This window comes from Propithecus coquereli, unplaced genomic scaffold (genome assembly GCF_000956105.1).
Source record: "Propithecus coquereli isolate 6110/MARCELLA unplaced genomic scaffold, Pcoq_1.0 Scaffold243, whole genome shotgun sequence".
Taxonomy (NCBI): Eukaryota; Metazoa; Chordata; class Mammalia; order Primates; family Indriidae; genus Propithecus; species Propithecus coquereli.
The window spans coordinates 3,711,505-3,730,078 of record NW_012147986.1 but is presented as its reverse complement, the minus strand read 5'-3'; the positions used below and the strand labels follow the sequence as shown (position 1 = coordinate 3,730,078).

Below are 18,574 nucleotides of genomic sequence, written 5' to 3'. Positions count from 1 at the left end.
GTTGGTCAGGTATTTTGGGGAGTGTCCCTCCATGGGGATTTGTCTGATGTTATTCTGTTGGTTAGAATGCGGTTATGAGTTTTAGGGAGGAAGGCCACAGAGGTGAGGTGCCCTTCTCGTTATATTGTATCAGAGGTACACACTATCAATGTGACTCATCACTGTTGATGTTGACTTTGATCATCTGGCTAAAGTGGTGTCTGTCGGGTTTTCCACTGTGAAGTTATTCCCCTGGCCCCTTTCTACATTTTTTTTAATTAATTTTTTTGAGCTGAGGTCTATGTTGCCCAGGCTGGTCTCAAACTCCTGGGCTCAACTGATCCTCCCACCTCAGCCTCCCAAGTAGCTGTGATTACTGTATGCCCACTCCCCCATCCCCTTTCCAACCATTACTTTTTGGAAGCACAGTCCACATTCAGGTGTGTGGAAATAAGTTCCACTTCCTTGGATGGGCGGTGGGGAATCTACATAAATTAATTGAAATTCTGTGTGAGAGATTTGTTTTTTCTTCTCCTTTTATTTATTCAATCATTTTTTATATCAGCATGGGCTCATGGATATTTATTTGTACTTTGTGTTATAATCTAACAATATGGTGTTTATTTTATTGCTTCATTTGTTCTAGCTTTGACCATTGGGAGTTCTTTCAGGTTGACTCTTGTGTCTCTGTGATTTTTTTCTTTTAAAATGCTTCTTTTCTTTCTGGCATTACACTACAAGATGCTCCTGGTTCATCTTGTATATTTCTGCTCTAGCCCTAGAATTAGGCATTTCTGCTTGGAGCCTTAGCTCCTGTTATTAGAGAATGGGATTTACAAACCAGGAACTGAGTGCTCGGGCTGCTTGTTGTCCATTTACTTTTCATTATCTTATTCCTTCGTCTTCCTCTGCTCCCTCTCTGCAGATTGTTTCTCCTTAGTTGCCGAGCCTAGTAGCGTGGGCATCACATATGTTCATGTTTGCCCTGTTAACCCTTCATCCACAGGCAAACTCCCCAGCCTTTCATTCTAATGTGGATGCATTTTATATGAATTTGAAAATGCTATATTGCAAAATATGAAATAAATGCAAATATTAAAAATTGTCAGGTAAAGCACAGTTTCAAAGCTGGGTGGGCTGAAGTAATTGTTATTACCACACAGTGGTGCCAGGATAACTGGTGACTCAAACAGAAATCCAGCTAACACGGTATTAGTTTCCTATTCCTGCTGTAACAGATTAGCACAAACTTAGTGGCTTAAAAACAACAGATTTTTTTTCTCTTACCAAACGGTGAGAGAGTTTGAAATCATTTTCACTGGGCTAAAGTCAAGATGTTGTCAACACAGCCAGTTCCTTCTAGAGGTTCTGAGGGAAGAATCTATTATTTCTGCATTTCCTCGTCTTTTTCAGCGTCCAGTGGCTACCTATATTCCTTGGCTTCCTCTAACTTCAAAGGGCACTCATCTTTGCTTCAGTCGTCACCTTGCCACCTTCTCTCTCCTCTGTCTCTCTCCGAGGACACTTGTTGAGCCCACATGGATAACCCAGAATAATCTCCCAATGTCAAAATCCTTGATTTATCGTTATCTGCTAAGCCCCTTTTACCCTGTAAGGTAACATTCACAGGTTCTGCAGATTAGGACATGGGAGAGGGGAGGCATTATTTAACCTACCACAGTGACTTTTTTTTAAACATTAACTAATGCTATAGTGTGATTCTACTTTTATATCCTAAAAAATACCATCTAAATATCTGTTAAATGATGTTATTAGTGCAAGAATTGGAGGAAAAAATACATCTGAATCAATAATATTGGAATGCAAGTTAGATACAATAAAATATGGAGAAGGCTATTAATTTGAGAGAGAAGCTTTTTTTTTTTTTTGAGACAGAGTCTCGCTTTGTTGCCTGGGCTAGAGTGAGTGCCGTGGCGTCAGCCTAGCTCACAGCAGCCTCACACTCCTGGGCTCAAGCAATCCTTCTGCCTCAGCCTCCTGAGTAGCTGGGACTACAGGCATGCGCCACCATGCCTGGCTAATTTTTTCTCTCTCTCTATATTTTTAGTTGTCCAGATCATTTCTTTCTATTTTTCAGTAGAGACGGGGTCTTGCTCTTGCTCAGGCTGGTCTTGAACTCCTGACCTTGAACGATCCACCCGCCTCGGCCTCCCAGAGTGCTAGGATTACGGGCGTGAGCCACCTCGCCCAGCCGAGAGAGAAGATCTTTTAAGAAAAAAAGCCTACCATATAATGTTAAAAAATGGTGGTCGAGACTGGGTTGTGTTCTGCTAGAAGAATCAGTGCAGCTAAAGTGTGCCCTTAAATTACAGTAGCTCTAGATGGTTGAGCCATGGACACATCCTCCTTACTTTCAATTCTTATTTATAAGAAAAGCAGTCTTGAGTTAAGCAAATTTTGGATTACACAACGTCCTTGGTCCTCATATAAATGGAACCACTCATCCTTCACCCACTGCTGACTCTTCAACCCACAGCAATCAGCCCAGACCACTTTCCTAAAATTTTTCTTGCTGAGATCATTAATGGCCCCCTGACAAATCAAAGAGCATCCTTCTTGTCTTGTTTGATCTGTGGCTTTTAACACTACTGACCACTGCTTATTCTTGAAATTTTTTCGTCTCTAGGCTTTGGTGTCACCCTCCTATTTCTCAGTTTCTTTCATGGCTTTTTTCCTCCACCCATGTTCCAAAGGATGTTATAAGTGCTTCTCCTCATGCTGCATTCTCCTTCATTGATCACATCTCTGCGTGGGCATTCAAATACCACTCACTGCTGACTTTCCTCTAATAGCAGTCAAAACTTCTCTCCTGATCCATATGGCTAATGGCCACCTAGACTTCACCTAAACAGCCCATGTGCAGGCACAGGACATTTTGAACCACTGTGGCTGTTTCATCCAATGTTTCTGAAAACATTTTAACTGGGCTAATACCAATATTGATGAATTTTCATCAAGAAACTATATTAAACAACTCTATTAAACCAATGTCCATTTTATTGTAATTAGTTTCATCAGGATCCAGTCTTTTTTTTTTTTTAGACAGTGTCTCACACTGTCACCCAGGCTGCAGTGTGCAGTGGCATCATCATAGCTCACTGTAACCTCCAACTTCTAGGTTCAAGCGATCCTCCTGCCTCAGCCTCCCCAGTAGCTAGGACTACAGGCATGTGCCACCACGCTTGACTAATTTTTTTTTCTCTTCTCTTTTTATTTCAATATATTAAAGGGGTACAAATGTTTTAGGTTATATAGATCGCTTTTGTAATGCTTGAGTCCCAGCTATAGGTGTGCCCATCACCCAAATAGTGTTCATTGCACCCATTAGGTAGGTTTTCGCCCCTCCCCACCTTCCCCCTTCCCCCTGGTTGATTTCCACTGAGTTTTACTTCCCCCTCTACACGTGTGTCCACCAGTTAATTCCAATTTAATAGTGAGTACATGTGGTGTTTGTTTTTCCATTCTTCAGATACTTCACATAGAATGGTCTCCAGTTCCATCCAGATTGTTGCAAAAGGTATTAATTCATCTTTTTTATGGCTGAGTAGTACTCCACGACACACACACACTACATTTTATTAATCCACTCATGAATTGATGGGTACTTGGGTTGATTCCACATCTTTACAATTGTGAATTGCGCTGCAATAAACATTTGAGTGCAGGTGTCTTTTTGATGAAAAGTCTTCTTTTCCTCTGGGTAGACAGTGGGATTACTGGATCGAATGGTAGGTCTACTTTTAGTTCTTTGAGGAATCCCCATACTGTTTTCCATAAGGGTTGTACTAATTTGCAGTCCCGCCAACAGTATATAAGCATTCCTTTCTCTCTGCATCCATGCCAGCATCTATTGTTTTTGGACTTTTTAATAAAAGCCATCCTAACTTGGGTAAAGTGGTATCTCATTGTTTTAATTTGCATTTCCCTGACGATTAATGATGTTATGCCTTTTTTCATGTTTCTTGGCCATTTGTGTTTCTTCTTTTGAGAAGCCTCTGTTCATGTCTTTTGCCCACTTTTTAATAGGGTTGTTTTTTTCTTGCTGATTTGCTTGAGTTCTTTGTAAATCCTGGATATTAGCTCTTTACTGGATGTGCAGCTTGTGAATATTTTCTCCCATTCTGTAGGTGGTCTATTTGCTCTGTTGATTGTTTCCTTAGCTGTGCAGAAGCTTTTAGTTTAATCAAATCCCACTTATTAATTTTTGTTCTTGTAATGATTGCTGTTGGGGTCCTAGTCATAAATTCTTTGCCTAGGCTGATATCTAGAAGAATTTTCCTACATTTTCCTCCAGAATTCTTATGGTTCCATGCCTTAAAGTCTTTTATCCATCTTGAATTTTTCTATTTTTTTGTAGAGACGAGGTCTTGCTCTTGCTCAGGCTGGTCTCAAACTCCTGGTCTCAAGTGATCCTCCCACCTCAGCCTCCAAAAATGCTGGAAGCCACTGTGCCTGGCCAGGATCCAGTCTTTTACATATACATTTCACAATGAAGGTTTATTAGTCAATTTTTGATTTATTTCAAATTTTACCAATGATATCTTCTGCCACTGAGTTCTTTTGTGGTCACTATGCTTACTAAATTCAATTTTCCAAGCTAAAATTTTGATTACAATTTTGCCAAGATTTCACTCCTCCATTAATTTTTAATCTTGTATAGTTTAGCTATTTTGAATTTCACTCGATTCCTACTGCCAACATTCATTATAAACTGAATAAATGCTGAGAGTTTATATTTAATTTTTGGTTACTTTATGAGGAAACCGTGATCAATTCTGCTCAGATAACCTAATTTTTCTTTCTTTTTATTTTTTTTAAGAGACAATGTCACATTCTTGTAGCTCAAGCTAGAGTGCAGTGGCCCAATCATAGCTCACTGTAACCTTGAACTCTTGGACTCAAGGGATCCTCCTGCCTCAGCCTCCCACGTGGCTGAGACTACAGGTGTGTGCCACCGCACTGGGCTAATTTTATTAATTTATTTTTAGAGACGGAGTCTCGGCATGTTGTCCAGGCTGGTCACTAACTCCTGGCCCCAAGCAATCCTCTTGCCTTGTGCTAGGATTACAGGTGTGAGCCATTGCGGCCGGCTGAGGTTTCTTTAAAAAGTGAAAAAGTATGTCCTTGGGATCAAAAGGTCCTGCTTAAAGAATGAGACTTGGGAGATCTGTTAGAACTACTAGCTTTACTGTATCTGACTTCAGGAATCCCATTATCTAGCTATGGTCTTGGCCCCCAAACCCCCAAATCCCCGAATTAGAGACCTGGGCTGCATTCTGAAGGGAATACTTAAGACTCCTTTTGGGTCTCTGGGCTAAGCTTATATAAGAGCAGGCTGAGGGACTCCTTCCACATTAGCTGACATGCTAAGCTAAGCCCTCTAGATTTTACTACTACAATATAAGAAAAGATGAACTCGAGGAAAAATACATAAAAGGGAGAGGAAAAGAGCTTTGTCTCCAAATCTAGAGAAGCAGGCCGAAACCATCTGTTGATGGCTTTTTCCTGGGCCTCACCCTAGTTCCTCCCACTTGGCTCTAAGTTAGGGGGCGATACAAGGACACTTCCTTCCTGGCTGGTCTCTTACCAAGCAGCCTCAGGGGCAAAAGTGAGTCACAGAGGGGTGAATGCAAACCAAGTCCACCTGTGAGAGCTGGTGCGTCTACCTCCTGAGCTCCCTCCATAAAAGGCAGGGCTCAGTCACCACAGGTGGGCCCTGTCCCACACCTTAGAGGGCTCAAGGGGAGTCTGCAAGGGCTTCCTCCAGAGCAGCTGCAGAGTCACAGGGAAGACTGACTGCACTTTTGATCAGTGCATATTTGAAATAGGAAAAGCATAAGGACTTCACATTGCAGAATCGGTGGGGTATATATTTAGATCTTAAATAAATTCTCAGAAAAAGTAGGCAACTTTGGCTTTACTCATGCATATTATACCAGAATTCTTTGGATTCCTGAATCTTCTTCAGATAACACCTCTGTGAACTTGGCATCTTACCAGTTCTCCCTGAATTATGACAAAGTCAAGCTCATTAAAGTTCAGTCAAATATCACTGTTATTTTCTCAAATTTGGAGAGGAAACAGACAGGCACGTTCTCCCTCACAGTATCAATTTTTAAAATTCTTAGGTTCATTTTTCCTAAGACTTCTCTCTTTATGTTAATGCTAGTTTCTCTTCAGGAATATTAAAAGCATACTAGTCGGCTTTGTACTAAGTGAAAGATGCCTATGGATCCCTTCAATCCTAGGAAGAGCTGAGTTAAGAAATAACACAAAGCATAAATCACTTAATTAGGTCCATTTTAATAAAGGGTCTAGGAGTTTACAACTCAAACAATTCATAAAAACTATCAAGATACATAAGATAAATCACACTAAGAGTGCAATAACATAAATCCAATGGTCTGTAAATAAGAGGTATTGCAAAAACCATTAAGATTGACTTTATGTTTTTTCTTCTCCTTTATCTTGTTCACAGCCCTTAAGATTGTGTGCACATCACTGTTTCTGAGGCTGATGACCTCAATACTCTTGATGGCTGAGTAAACCTCCTCATTCAATCAACTCCAAGTAGCCAGCAGAGGGAGTTCACCTCTTCTCCATGGAATGGTCATGGTCCTTGGCCTTTATTTGGTTTCTATTCCCTAATAAATGATGTCAAATGTTCCCTCAGTCAAAATAACATCTTGCAGGCCTTGTGGTGTTCTGGTCACTCCTGCTCTCCCAATGCCACACATGAGCCCTTAGGACGAGCCATACTGAGTTTCATCCTTGCAGGTGACAAGATGTTTACTTGGGGAACTAGGCTAAAGCAACAGCTGATTTTCCCCACCTTTATCGAGAACAATTCCAGCTCTAACTTTGAGAGTTTTTGGCAAAAGGAACCAAATTTACTCTGCCAAATACCTACTGTCACTTCTCAGTGTTCTTTGGATGCCTTTATTAGGAGGGCTTGAAATAACACTACAGAAGGAAGCATGAGGATGCGTGAGTGCGCACACAGACACAAAAACACACACACTCCATTCACACTCCTCAAATAGGAATCTCTGGTAGACTCAGAGAATACAACTGACTTGCCATTTCAGAGTGAAAAGGCTACACTGTCTCTCCCCTCAACCTCAATGTCTAACCTATCCTACTTTAACTGACATAGGTAAAAACCATTTCTGCAATTCTTTGCCAAAAGGAATCAAACTGATTCCTTTAACGTGTACATATATTTCTATAACAATGCAACGCAGGTTAACATTGACTTGATTTCAAGAACATTGTTATTATGCTATAAACTTAAAACTGGGTCACACATACTTGAAGACTGCTGGGAGATAGCTCAGACTAAATTTACAGAATTATAGGTTATAGGAATACCATACTAAGCCACGAGTGGTTAACACGTAGCCATTTTTACCAGCTTCTAGAGTCCCTTCACACATAAACTTGCCCCTGCATTCTAGGACACTGTGGGCCTGTGTAAGATCAAGGTGGAGAGGTGCCTCTGGGTTTTGTCTCCACCCATTAAGGCTGGCGTCCTGCCAACCTCCCTTCACCCTTTCTTCTAGTCCATAAGAAATAGGGAAGGTGAGCCATTTCATTCTTACTTGGTGAGATTGTCACAGGCTGGGCTGAAACTAAAGAAGAAACTGTTTACAGCAACCAGGGAGGCAAATAAAAGTTAACATGATCATTCGACTGTACTTTCATCTTCCACTTATCGGTATGGTCAAAACAGAGGAATGTCAAGTGAGGAAATGAAGTGGGAACAGGAACAAGGGAGGTGAGCCAGAAGACTTCCAGGGATAGAGCAAAAATCATTACCAACCAGATACTACGTTTTATTTTCAAGCATTTTGAAACTCTTCCTTTAGTGAAGTTTTCATATCAACTTTGCAAGTGTTCCAGCAGTTGAAAAAACAACAAAACACGACATCTACAAGTATTAGTTGACAAAGACAATGGAAAAACTAAGAATTTAAATTAGATGATTCCATTTAAAACCTTCAAAGTTTACTCCTTTGGGCAGGATTGGAGGATTAGAACTCAGGGGTGGTGTGAACATTGACAAGGTGCTCCTACTTCCTTAGAGGCTACAGTCTTTTCTGCAGCTCTCCTGTGTACCTTGCATCACAATAATTTGGGTTCGAAATTTCTCAGATAAAATTGCATCTGTGTGACCAGCAGCCATTTCGGAGTTGACGGGTATGTGTTCTACGATTTTAATTCCAAAGATACAGGAGAGAATAATATCTTTCTTTATTAAAGGGAACCAAGTGATTCCATTTTAAGTTGTATCTTTCCTACTACAGAGTGAACTGGATCTCACCCTTCTCCAATTTCCTATGTGATATACTGCATACATATCATATTATCTGATCTATGTTTTATTTTTCTTTATGGAAGCAAATACAGAATTTCTACTGTCATTCTGGTAATTAAACTTAAATCTGCTTTCATTATGCATCAGTGAAATGTCTGCCAAGTAGTTGAAAACACTGATGTATATGTATTCTAAAACCTACTAAATAATGGGCCAATAAGATCTCAGTATTTTTTGAAAGTTTAGAAAGAGATCTTGGTTGCCAGATGAAACTCAGACACAACATGGGCCTGTAAACACACATACCAGCCTATGCATGAGATTTTCAACTCTTCTCTAAGTGGGCCCAAAATGAAATAGGGTTATGACCTAGACTCCCTTGGGTCCTTCCCAGCATCTGCTTCAGCATCAAATTTTGTGCATCCCATTTTCTAATCTAACCAAGGATTTGGAACTAATGGGCTGTATGTGAGGCCAAGAAACTGATACATTAAATATTTTTTTTTTTTTTTTTGAGACAGAGTCTTGCTCTGTTGTCTGGGCTAGAGTGCCATGCTGTCAGCCTAGCTCACAGCAACCTCAAACTCCTGGGCTCAAGCAATCCTCCTGCCTCAGCCTCCTGAGTAGTTGGGACTACAGGCATGTGCTACCATGCCTGGCTAATTTTTTCTATATATTTTTACTTGTCCAGCTAATTTCTTTCTATTTTTTAGTAGAGACGGGGGTCTCGCTCTTGCTCAGGCTGGTCTTGAACTCCTCACCTCGAGCAATCCTCCTGCCTCGGCCTCCCAGAGTGCTAGAATTACAGAAGTAAGCCACCACGCCCGGCCGATACATTAAATATTTTTCACCACACATAAGATAACTTAAGTCAGTAGTGCCTGTAAGTCAATTACTGTGGGTTTTTAAAGAGTTCATCAGTGTATGTTGTGGCTCAATGCTTTGTCTAAATTTAATCTGGCTCATTGCTTTCCACTGAAATGAAAGGTCACAAGCTCCTGTATACCCTATCAAATGTGTAAAGCAAATAACACATAACATAATAAAACAAGAAAGCGCAGTATTTTGTTGAGTATACACACTCATGTGCTGCATAACGATGTTTCAGCCAAGGATGGACCGCATACACCACAGTGGTCCCATAAGATTATAATACCGGATTTTAACTGTACCTTTTCTATGTTTAGATATACAAATACTTACCATTGTGTTCCAATTGCCTGCCATATTCAGTACAGCAACATGCTGTACAGGTTTGTAGCCTAGGAACAAAAGGCTACACCATATAGCCTAGGGGTGTAGTAGGATATACCATTTAGGATTGTGTAAAGTAGTATGATGTTTGCACACTGACAAAATCGCCTGACAAAGCATTCCTCAAAACATGTCCCCGTCATTAAGCAACACATAACTGTATTTTCTTTTTCTCTTTTATGTTAACCTGTTGCAGTACAGTTGTTGGAAACATGCATTGCTACCAATTCATAGCACCCCAGCCACTCCTGAATCTCCTTAAAAGGAAATTTTCCAAATTTTCAGATCCAGGACGACCTCTGGCAAGAACATTTTATTTTTAAATGATGTATTTACCCCATTAAAGACGACCAGTAGATAGGGAACAAAACCTTATTGCAATACAAGTCTGTAGAATTCACCAGTTATTAACTAATAATTAATGTAATCCGCAAGTGAAAATATTTTCATCACTAAGAAAAAAACAAAACTCATTTGCATGTGTTTAAATTCATTACCCTATTCAAAGAAGGTATGTAGAGTCTCCATCCCTCCTCATTTCTCCAGTGAGAATTAAAAAAAGGTTACGAGCCCATGCTTGACAAAGTATTCAACTGCATAATAAAATTACCATGATTTTTTTCTTATTTGAAAAACCCATTTGAAACATTAAAATCACCATGATTTCATTCTGACTTGTACTTTGATAATTAAAATACCCACTCGATTAGAATAATCAAATAATCAAATAACCAGAGGAAAAACATTTTGCAGGGCTCTTATAGAAGTAATACTGAATGTTTGGATGAGTGAATTAGAATGACCTCCCACTTTTAAGAATTTCTAATTTGGGGTGAGAACACTCTCTGAATATTCCTAGCCTCTTAGTTCATGCTTTTGAGGGCATCCCTTGATAATAAGGGAAGAGTCTGTGGCACAAAGTTCCATATGCATTAGCCAGAATTATTCATTCAACTAGAAAGACAATTTTGTATCCAGGGTTACACAGAAAAATCAGAAATGATAACTGGGAGAAGACCAACTCTTAGAACAAACACTTATCATCCACCAAAGTCAAAGATACAGATTTCTAGTACAGTTGAGACCTCCGTTGGAAAATCAATGGTGATAACCCCGACATAGTGCCGATTATCTTTAATCCTGGACATGTGAAGTAAGTGCAGACTAACCACAAAAAAAAAAAGCGTTAAAAGGTAGTTCTTATTTTCCTGTCAAGATCCCTGAACTTTAAAGAATATCACACCTAATCAATTTCAACAGAATTTGGCATTTAGGCTTGATTCTTGGATGAATTTCCAATAATTCTTAAATCATTAATCTGGTTGGGTAACAACTTTGTGACCCTCTCCAGCTAATGGGGAAGTCACTAATATGTACTTCGAGTGACAAGATGCTTTCAAGTTGAAACCTGCAGCAGCAACTCTTTCCATTAAGTTGAACTTCCTATTTTAATGTAGGTTTTAAGGCACTAATAACGAAGGGTATGGAAAAAGCTAGGAATATGTCCTTCCAGAAATAAAAGACATTTTCAAAAACACAAGTCAGTCACTCATCTGGCCTACTTCAACATGTGAACAGGACAGAGAATTTAAAAGCTTTCATGCCTAGCCGATTCAGCTCTTTTCCATTCTCCCAGACTTAACTTCTATGTCTCAGATTTATATTTCCTCAAGAGGCAATAGAGAAAGATGGCAAGGACTCAGAAAAAAAAACGAAACAAAAAAACAAGCAAATCTAGTTTGTAGCCTAGTCTTGTGATTCATGAATTCCAGAGTAATGGCACTGAGTGCACATACCCAGTGGCTGGAACTGTAACAAGTGCTCTTTTTTACAGTTGTGAGAGAAAATTGTATAAGGATAATTAATTTTTTACAATCAGGAAAATGGAATTTATTAACAGCAAAGAGCAAATTCTGGAGGAAAAAAAAATCCACTCTGAAACCTCAGTTCCAGCAAGATCTCCCTACGCCTTTCAATGAATTCAGTTTTGCCATGAGAAGAAAATTAAATAAATAAAAACAGGATTCAAGTCAGGTGAGCAGACAAATGCCAGTAAATGAGTGATCTGACTGCACGGGTAGGCTTGGTGGGACAGGATTTACCTAGAGGAGAAATGCTTCCTGTGTGCGTGCACGCACACTCGCACACGCACACGCATGCCCGTACCTGTGCACTCGTACTAATTTAAAAAGTGTGGATGTGGGTAAGGCCCTGCCAACACGATTAGGCATGAGCACAATCATTGCATCTGCATCTGTTGCCACACAGGAAAGGACCTGATGCACATTACACATCCACAGACACACGCTTGCATGCACAAGGGCCAGCCCGGCTTGCACACAGACTCCAACAGATCCAGAGACTCCTTCTAGAGCTGTGGGCTCTAAAGGAATGATTAGTAGCTGCAGGATTATACTTCGTCTTGATATGCAGGATTTTTATCTTGCTCTTCTTTCCAGAAATCTCCCGTTTCCAAGAGTATTAAATCAAGCCCTGGAGGGACTAATGTTGATTCTTCAATGGGTATGACTTAGAACAGGAGCCACAGGAATTAAAACTAGCAGTAATATGGCCCCTTTGGGATTGGGGTGAAGTATTTCTGGATGAAAACAGTTTCTGGGCCAAAAAAAGCAGAGTTCTGGGTGGAGGTGGAAGACTCCCATGAAGGAGATGGAAATGTCTGAAAATCCATAAATCAACATAAACAAAAGAAACGAACATAACTAAAGGGGCTTCAACTAAGTATCACTGCAATTGAGTTTACTGACTGAAGAAGTTCTGCTCTGATGCAGGGAATTAAAAGGTAATTGATAATATTTCTTCTTGGAAAGGCTCAGCTGGGAGTGATGTGGTTGGTGGGGACTGAGGATCGGGGGAGACAGAGGCCTAAGGCTCAGGTATTGCTCCTAAGGTTTCTGCTTGCCTGATTTTGAAGGGAAGGGTGCTAAAGCGAAAGGATCAGCAGCTGGCAGCTCCGTAGTCCTGGAGGAAAGGGGTGTGATGGAAACAGAGCCAGCTATTGACTGCTTGTTGGTTTGTGAAACAATTTTGTAGGCAGCAATGGGCTGGGCTTCTGGACTTGGCTCATCTTCTGGGCTATAGTGACGGGAATATTTGGATAAGGACTGGGGGCGGAATGGTTTGCCAGCCACTGGGCCTGACACACCTTCTTTCTGGAGCTGAGGTCCTTTATTTCTGTCATTAGGATGGCCCCCAGGTTCCAGGGAGGAACCCCTGGGAGAGATGCTGTCAAGATGGTCTGCTGCTTGCACAGAATGGGAGGGGAGGTTAGACTGTTGCACAAAACCAGCCATAGAATACTGAGCTCGGACAGAGGGGTACACAGCTCTCTCAAGGCCTGAGAGCAAAGGGACGTCACCTGTCTGACTCAGGAGGCTAGCCTGTGTAGGCAACTCCTGGGAGGTGCTCTGCACAACTGTTAACTCCTCCATGCTTTTCTTCTTAGTAAAAGGAGCTCTCAAAAACACATCTGCCTCCTCCGGCTGGGAAGAAGCCACATTGCCCTTGGAGACAAATGGGGCTTTGGAGAAAATGTCCATGTCCTCAGTTGGAAGCCTTGAGCTCCTGAAGGGGGCTGTGGCAAAAACATCTGGCTCACCGAGACCATCATTGGCTGGTTGTGTGAGGGCTTGGAATTGGTTCTTTCTTCCACCTTGTACTGTCTTTGCTTGCTCAGTAGAGACTTCTGGTGGAGTGAATGGAATGGCTCCCCCCAGCTTCCCCTGGGGTGGCCTGCAGCTCTCATCTTCTTCTTCGGACTCCATAAGGAGAGGTCGAGACCCACTGCAGTCTAGCATGTCTCCCTCAAGGTCAGTCCCTTCTTCTTCGCTGCTGTGGAACGAGCTGTTGCTTGAAGGGCCATCTCTGGCCAAGTAGTCAGATTCTAAGTTGTTCTGAGTCTTTGCGCCAGGTACTCTGGAGGGGTCTGCATACAGGGGAAGGCCTTTAACACCCGTCGATTCTTTAAAGTGCTCTACAGTTATTACAGGACAGGGATTGGACTCTCTCTGGAGACCTAGAAAAGCATAAAATGTAGAATTAATGTGTAGGTCGGTTCAACTCTTTTTGGAACATTTAATGGTCAACCCGCGGCAGAAACATTGTAGGGACCAAATAATAGATGTTGAAAATGGAAAAGGAAAAACAGAAAAAATAAAAGTCAGGCAAGGAAACTGCACACAAACTGGAACACAACCAATCACTATCTCACATTTTGGAACAATGATAGGCACAAGGTACAGGAAAGGAGATGAAGATGTTAGGCACACAGACATTCAGCGTAACTACCCGATGCTCCTACTTGCGGAGCCAGGCACGGACACCTGCTCTACCTGGCACTGGCTCATAATGGAATGAAAACAAACCCAGTCACTCATCTGCACATATACCATGACAGTTTGGGATTATGTAGAAACACTGTCTGGGATGACTCAATTCAGTATTGGGCATGTGGTCGTGTGCTCCACATGCAGAAGGTCAAACTCTCTGAAAAGAAGCAGAACGTGGCTGCTTGAGAAATGCAAGTTTACCGATGATTTACATCACAAGCACTACTCCAAGAGCACAAGAGTGCCCAAACACGAACACTGAAGGTACTTTCTAAGGGGAAGATACAGAATCAAAATCATACTAAGTAAGTCACCTTCAGCTGGAGTTGCCCTGGAATTTTGTTTTCAGTCTTCTAAGTTAGTAAAGATCTCCGCTGCTTAAATGAATCCATCATAACGTTCTTTAAGCAGAAAGAGTAAAATGCATGGGTAATTATAGAAGTATTAGCTAACTCCAATATACTAGTCTATTTCTACCTAGGTAGAGGTGCCTCAGGGTGCTCTGGCTTTTAAAATCAAATAGACAATTATCAGAATGCAAGAGAGCTTACCTTCCAAGAAATATTAGCAGGTTAGAAGTATGTCATTGGGCACATGTTAGCAAGAGGGCAGGAAAAAGGCATATGTAACTAAGCAAGAAGAATCCAGAGAAAGGGTGGTTGGGGGTAAGGGTATCATTTCACCATGGGCTCAACAAAAAAATACCGCTGGAGTTTCCCAACCCACCAGGATAAGAGTATTTGGTACAATGATTTGGAGCCATAGATGACTCATAACCTCTGTACAGATCAATCATCCCCTTCCCACATTGACCCTCTCCCCTCCTATGCAAACCATTGGCTAAAAATTATCCCCTGGTAAAGTTTTTGCTTGAATTAAACACACAGACCACAGCAGAAGAGGCATCAAAATCAGTTTATTGGGAAATCAGTCACTTAGAGACATTACATTGTAAAGAGAATAGAGAGAGGTCTGAACATTATATAAGATACTGTACAAAAATACTATGTTTCTCTGAATTCTGTAACTTTTTAGTAGTGTTTCTTTTTAAACAGTTCTGACCTTAAATATTATTTTCAGAAACAAATAAAAATGGTTTTCCCCCGTATTTTTACTTCCTTTTCTAATAGTCTGAACACATTCAGTGAATTCCAAATTAGAATGCTAAGTTAAATTCTGTACTGTTGCCAAATGGCCTTCTGAATAGTATTTGAAGAATATGATTTTGAAGAGAATAAATTTTTCCTTGCATTACAACGTTAATATGTGCAGCTACCTGATGATACAAAAGCATCAGTCAGCTGACAGGAAATAAATGGAATGCCTTCTCCCTTGCCATATATGTGGAAAGACATAATCCTAATTTCTCAGGCAAGGATAATTACATTTGTCTCAGTGATACCAAGATGATTATTTCTGGGAGGAAATTCAAATGAAAGGGGGGCAAAGAAGTTTTCCAAAATAGAATTTGCCAAGTCTTAAAGAGGTGCAAAAGGTCCCTAAAACTCCTTCAGTCACCTTCCTCACATAGTATCGGGTTGGACAAAGTTTCCAGTTGCCAAAACTAAAGCATAGTTTCTCAACTTCCAAAACTACCCTGAAAATTGGTGTTATTAAGCTGGTTCTGTAGGACAGCAAAATATCTCTTAGGGAAAAAATAGAAAACTTAAGCCAATGGCTAACTCTGGCATCACAGAGGTCAGTAATTGAAATGAACACTAATTTGATTGGAGTCACGTGTTTTTTTGGAAATTTAACTTGATTTTATTCAAAACAATTGTTGCAGAGACTGACAAAAAGCAGCTATCTACTGAACCAGGGGCACTCTGGATGCCTGCAGGGCTAGGTTACATTTTGAGAACCATTAAGTACCAAGGTTGCATGTGTGTACCCTTACCCAGAGTTGGACAGGACAGAAGAACATGTCTAACCCATCAAAACTATTTCTGTTAAAAGGTGAGTTTGTGGTCAATAACCCATTTAGACAACCTTCCAACATAGAGCATATTCTATGCCCTTCATGGTGAGTAATGGGAAAATCATACTTCAAATTCCAACAACTTTTAATTATTCACAAAAACAGTCATAAAAACACCATAACATCTACTTTGAAGGAAAAACTAGTCTCCTGTTCTTCAAAACAAGGACCAAATCTATTTCCTCTCTTCTTTCAGCAGCATCAATCAGCTTCGTAGGCCTGGAAAAGTGTATTTAAAGGATTCTTCTGAGAAGGCCAAGTCTCTCAACTTTTCCATTCTCTTTAGAGGAGGTGCAGTGTGACTAAGGCAGAGAGTAACCACCCTTTGCATCTCTCCAGGCCTGGCACTCTCAAGGGCAAAGAAATGCCAGAGAATATGGGGGAAGCCCAGACATTCACATTCCCTTAGGGAATCCTGGTGGTGGCAGTATAAGAAACAAGGTAGTCAAGAGAAGGAGAAATTCCAAATAACTACAAACAGAAGGTAGATTAAATCTTGTTGGCAGTTAAAGGTCTTTTTTGGAGTATGTGAATGTGTTCTTACAGGGAAAACATGTGTTTTCAGGGTGAACAGTCCTTGTATATGAAGATAGCCTTGTACCAACAGGAAAACACATTTGAAGCAGTCTGCCTACCAGAAATGAAGAATTTATTCCAATTTAACCTCACACATTGGCCCAGTTCCTTTGGTAGCCAATAGCATGTCACAGCAGATAACCTGTGACCACAGAGCTTAGCAAGCACAGTCTGTTGTGCCTCAGGAGCTTAAGCCCAGAGCCTGGCTTCATGGTATGCACAAAGGTCTTATCATGAGTCTAAGGTAGGGTTTTATTATAATTCCCTCAAACTGGGTCATGCCTCTTTTTATTTTGGTTTAAGCACATCAAATTAAGCAAGAAGTCAAAACACTTCTTTTTCTTGCTCTGATGTAGGCCTGTGTGCCTGGTGAAGCATACTTTGATACTTCCACTAGGGTAGTTCTGTATTAGACTATTTTGAGGCTCCAAATTATATACATTTCAGTGAGAACTCACATGCTGCAGGGAATGGGAAAGGAGGCCCAAAAAAGTACCTGATGACTTGGCAACTATCCTCACTAGCTCCTCATTAACTTTCAAAGCAACCACAAGTGCTGAATCATTTGGGATGGGGTTACCCTGGAAATTTTACCTAATTAACACAGTGAAGGTCATCAGAGTACTCTCTAAAGAATCAAAATCTGAAGACTTAAATTTCAAGCTGGATATTCCTTAATGCAATATAGTGTGCACAACAAGAATTTGACTTTTCCCCATACCATAAACTGAAATAACAATTACAGGGAGTATTAAAGACATAATTTCTTGCCAAAAACTGAAAAAGAAGACTTGGAGTATTGAGAAGGCTTCTCATATAGTTAGTGAATAGGACACAAAATATCCCTTCACAACAACTTCAGAAATGCAGCACCAATTGAAATTTAAAGTCTTGGAACCGAATCAGGGAATCAAGAGATATACACCAAACTAATCATTTCCACGACCTTTTGGCTTAGATGATAAAACGATGCATTCGGTTCTGCCATCTGTTGGGTGGCTGCATTAACATCCACAACTGGGAAATAACGGACTTGATGGGCGCCAGCGCTGGCTAGTGATGCTGCGCTGTGCCTCTCAGACCAATGAGGCGATTAAATGAGAGATTTCTCACCGGGCATAAAATTGTTCTTGCCAACATAAAATGTTTAATTAAATTGGCAGGGGTATATTAAAGATTAAATAAGACGAAGGAAGCTGCAAATTTGTGCTCCATTTTACAACCCTATGTCTGGTCATATCGAATGTAGGCTTGCAGGCGTTTTATTCTACTTGACTGCAGGGGGTTTACTCTCCGGGGGTAGCCAGGATTCATTAAAATGTCCATGGTATGTCTCTCACATGCATCCACACTTTCTTGTGCACTGGTACTTATTGTCACTCAACAGTGCGTTTAAGTCTTTTCTCCAAAAGTGGGTTTTCACGTCAGGAAAACAGCAGCTATTTTAACTTATTTACACCTCTAAACAGCATGATCCCATTTGAACAGATAAAAGTCTTTATTCCCCTGTAGGTTTACATAAGAAATTTCTTTACAGACTTGTTTTTTGTACAATGCTTATGTAGCAATGTTCAAATTTCACATTTTTACTGCATAAGATAGCTTCGTGTACATCTGTTTGTTTTGTCTTCCCGGGGAGGACAGGTTAAAGACCTATGGTAAATATATATCCACGTGACAGAGGGGTGTGCAACAGGGCAGAGCAAATAACTCACAGGAAAAGAGTTAAATGCAAGACACTACATCAAAGTGGGAACCAAGAAAGTGTCTTCCAGTCGAGCAACTACCATCATTTGGTAACTTCTTGCATAAGTTACCGTTACCCAAGGAGCCTCCCTCCCCCATCACAGTGAAAGGAAACCTAAGAGAAGCAAAATAGTATCTTGTTACAGATTATTTGAAACAGTGGCCATCTGGGATTCATTCTGATTCAAGAAACCCAAACACAACCAACTTTAGGAACATTAGTAGTGTGGAAAAGGAAAAGGCTAACTTTGTGTTGGTAAATTATAGTCTCTAGAGAGGAACAGAAGATAAATTTGCAATATCTGGAGTATTTCAGTAAAGATTCCATTCTAAATATTATGTAATAGTTTTTCT

General features: G+C 40.6%; 1 protein-coding gene across 1 annotated transcript in view; it reads right to left on the bottom strand.

The window, feature by feature from the left end:
- Positions 1-11,872: 11,872 nt before the first annotated feature.
- AAK1 (AP2 associated kinase 1) overlaps positions 11,873-18,574 on the bottom strand; it is a 75,638-nt gene continuing 68,936 nt past the window's right edge. The window contains exon 14 of the mRNA XM_012646469.1: positions 11,873-13,607. Within this exon, the coding sequence (XP_012501923.1) occupies positions 12,478-13,607 (1,130 nt within the window). The 3' untranslated portion in view covers positions 11,873-12,477. The remainder of the gene's footprint in view (positions 13,608-18,574) is intronic.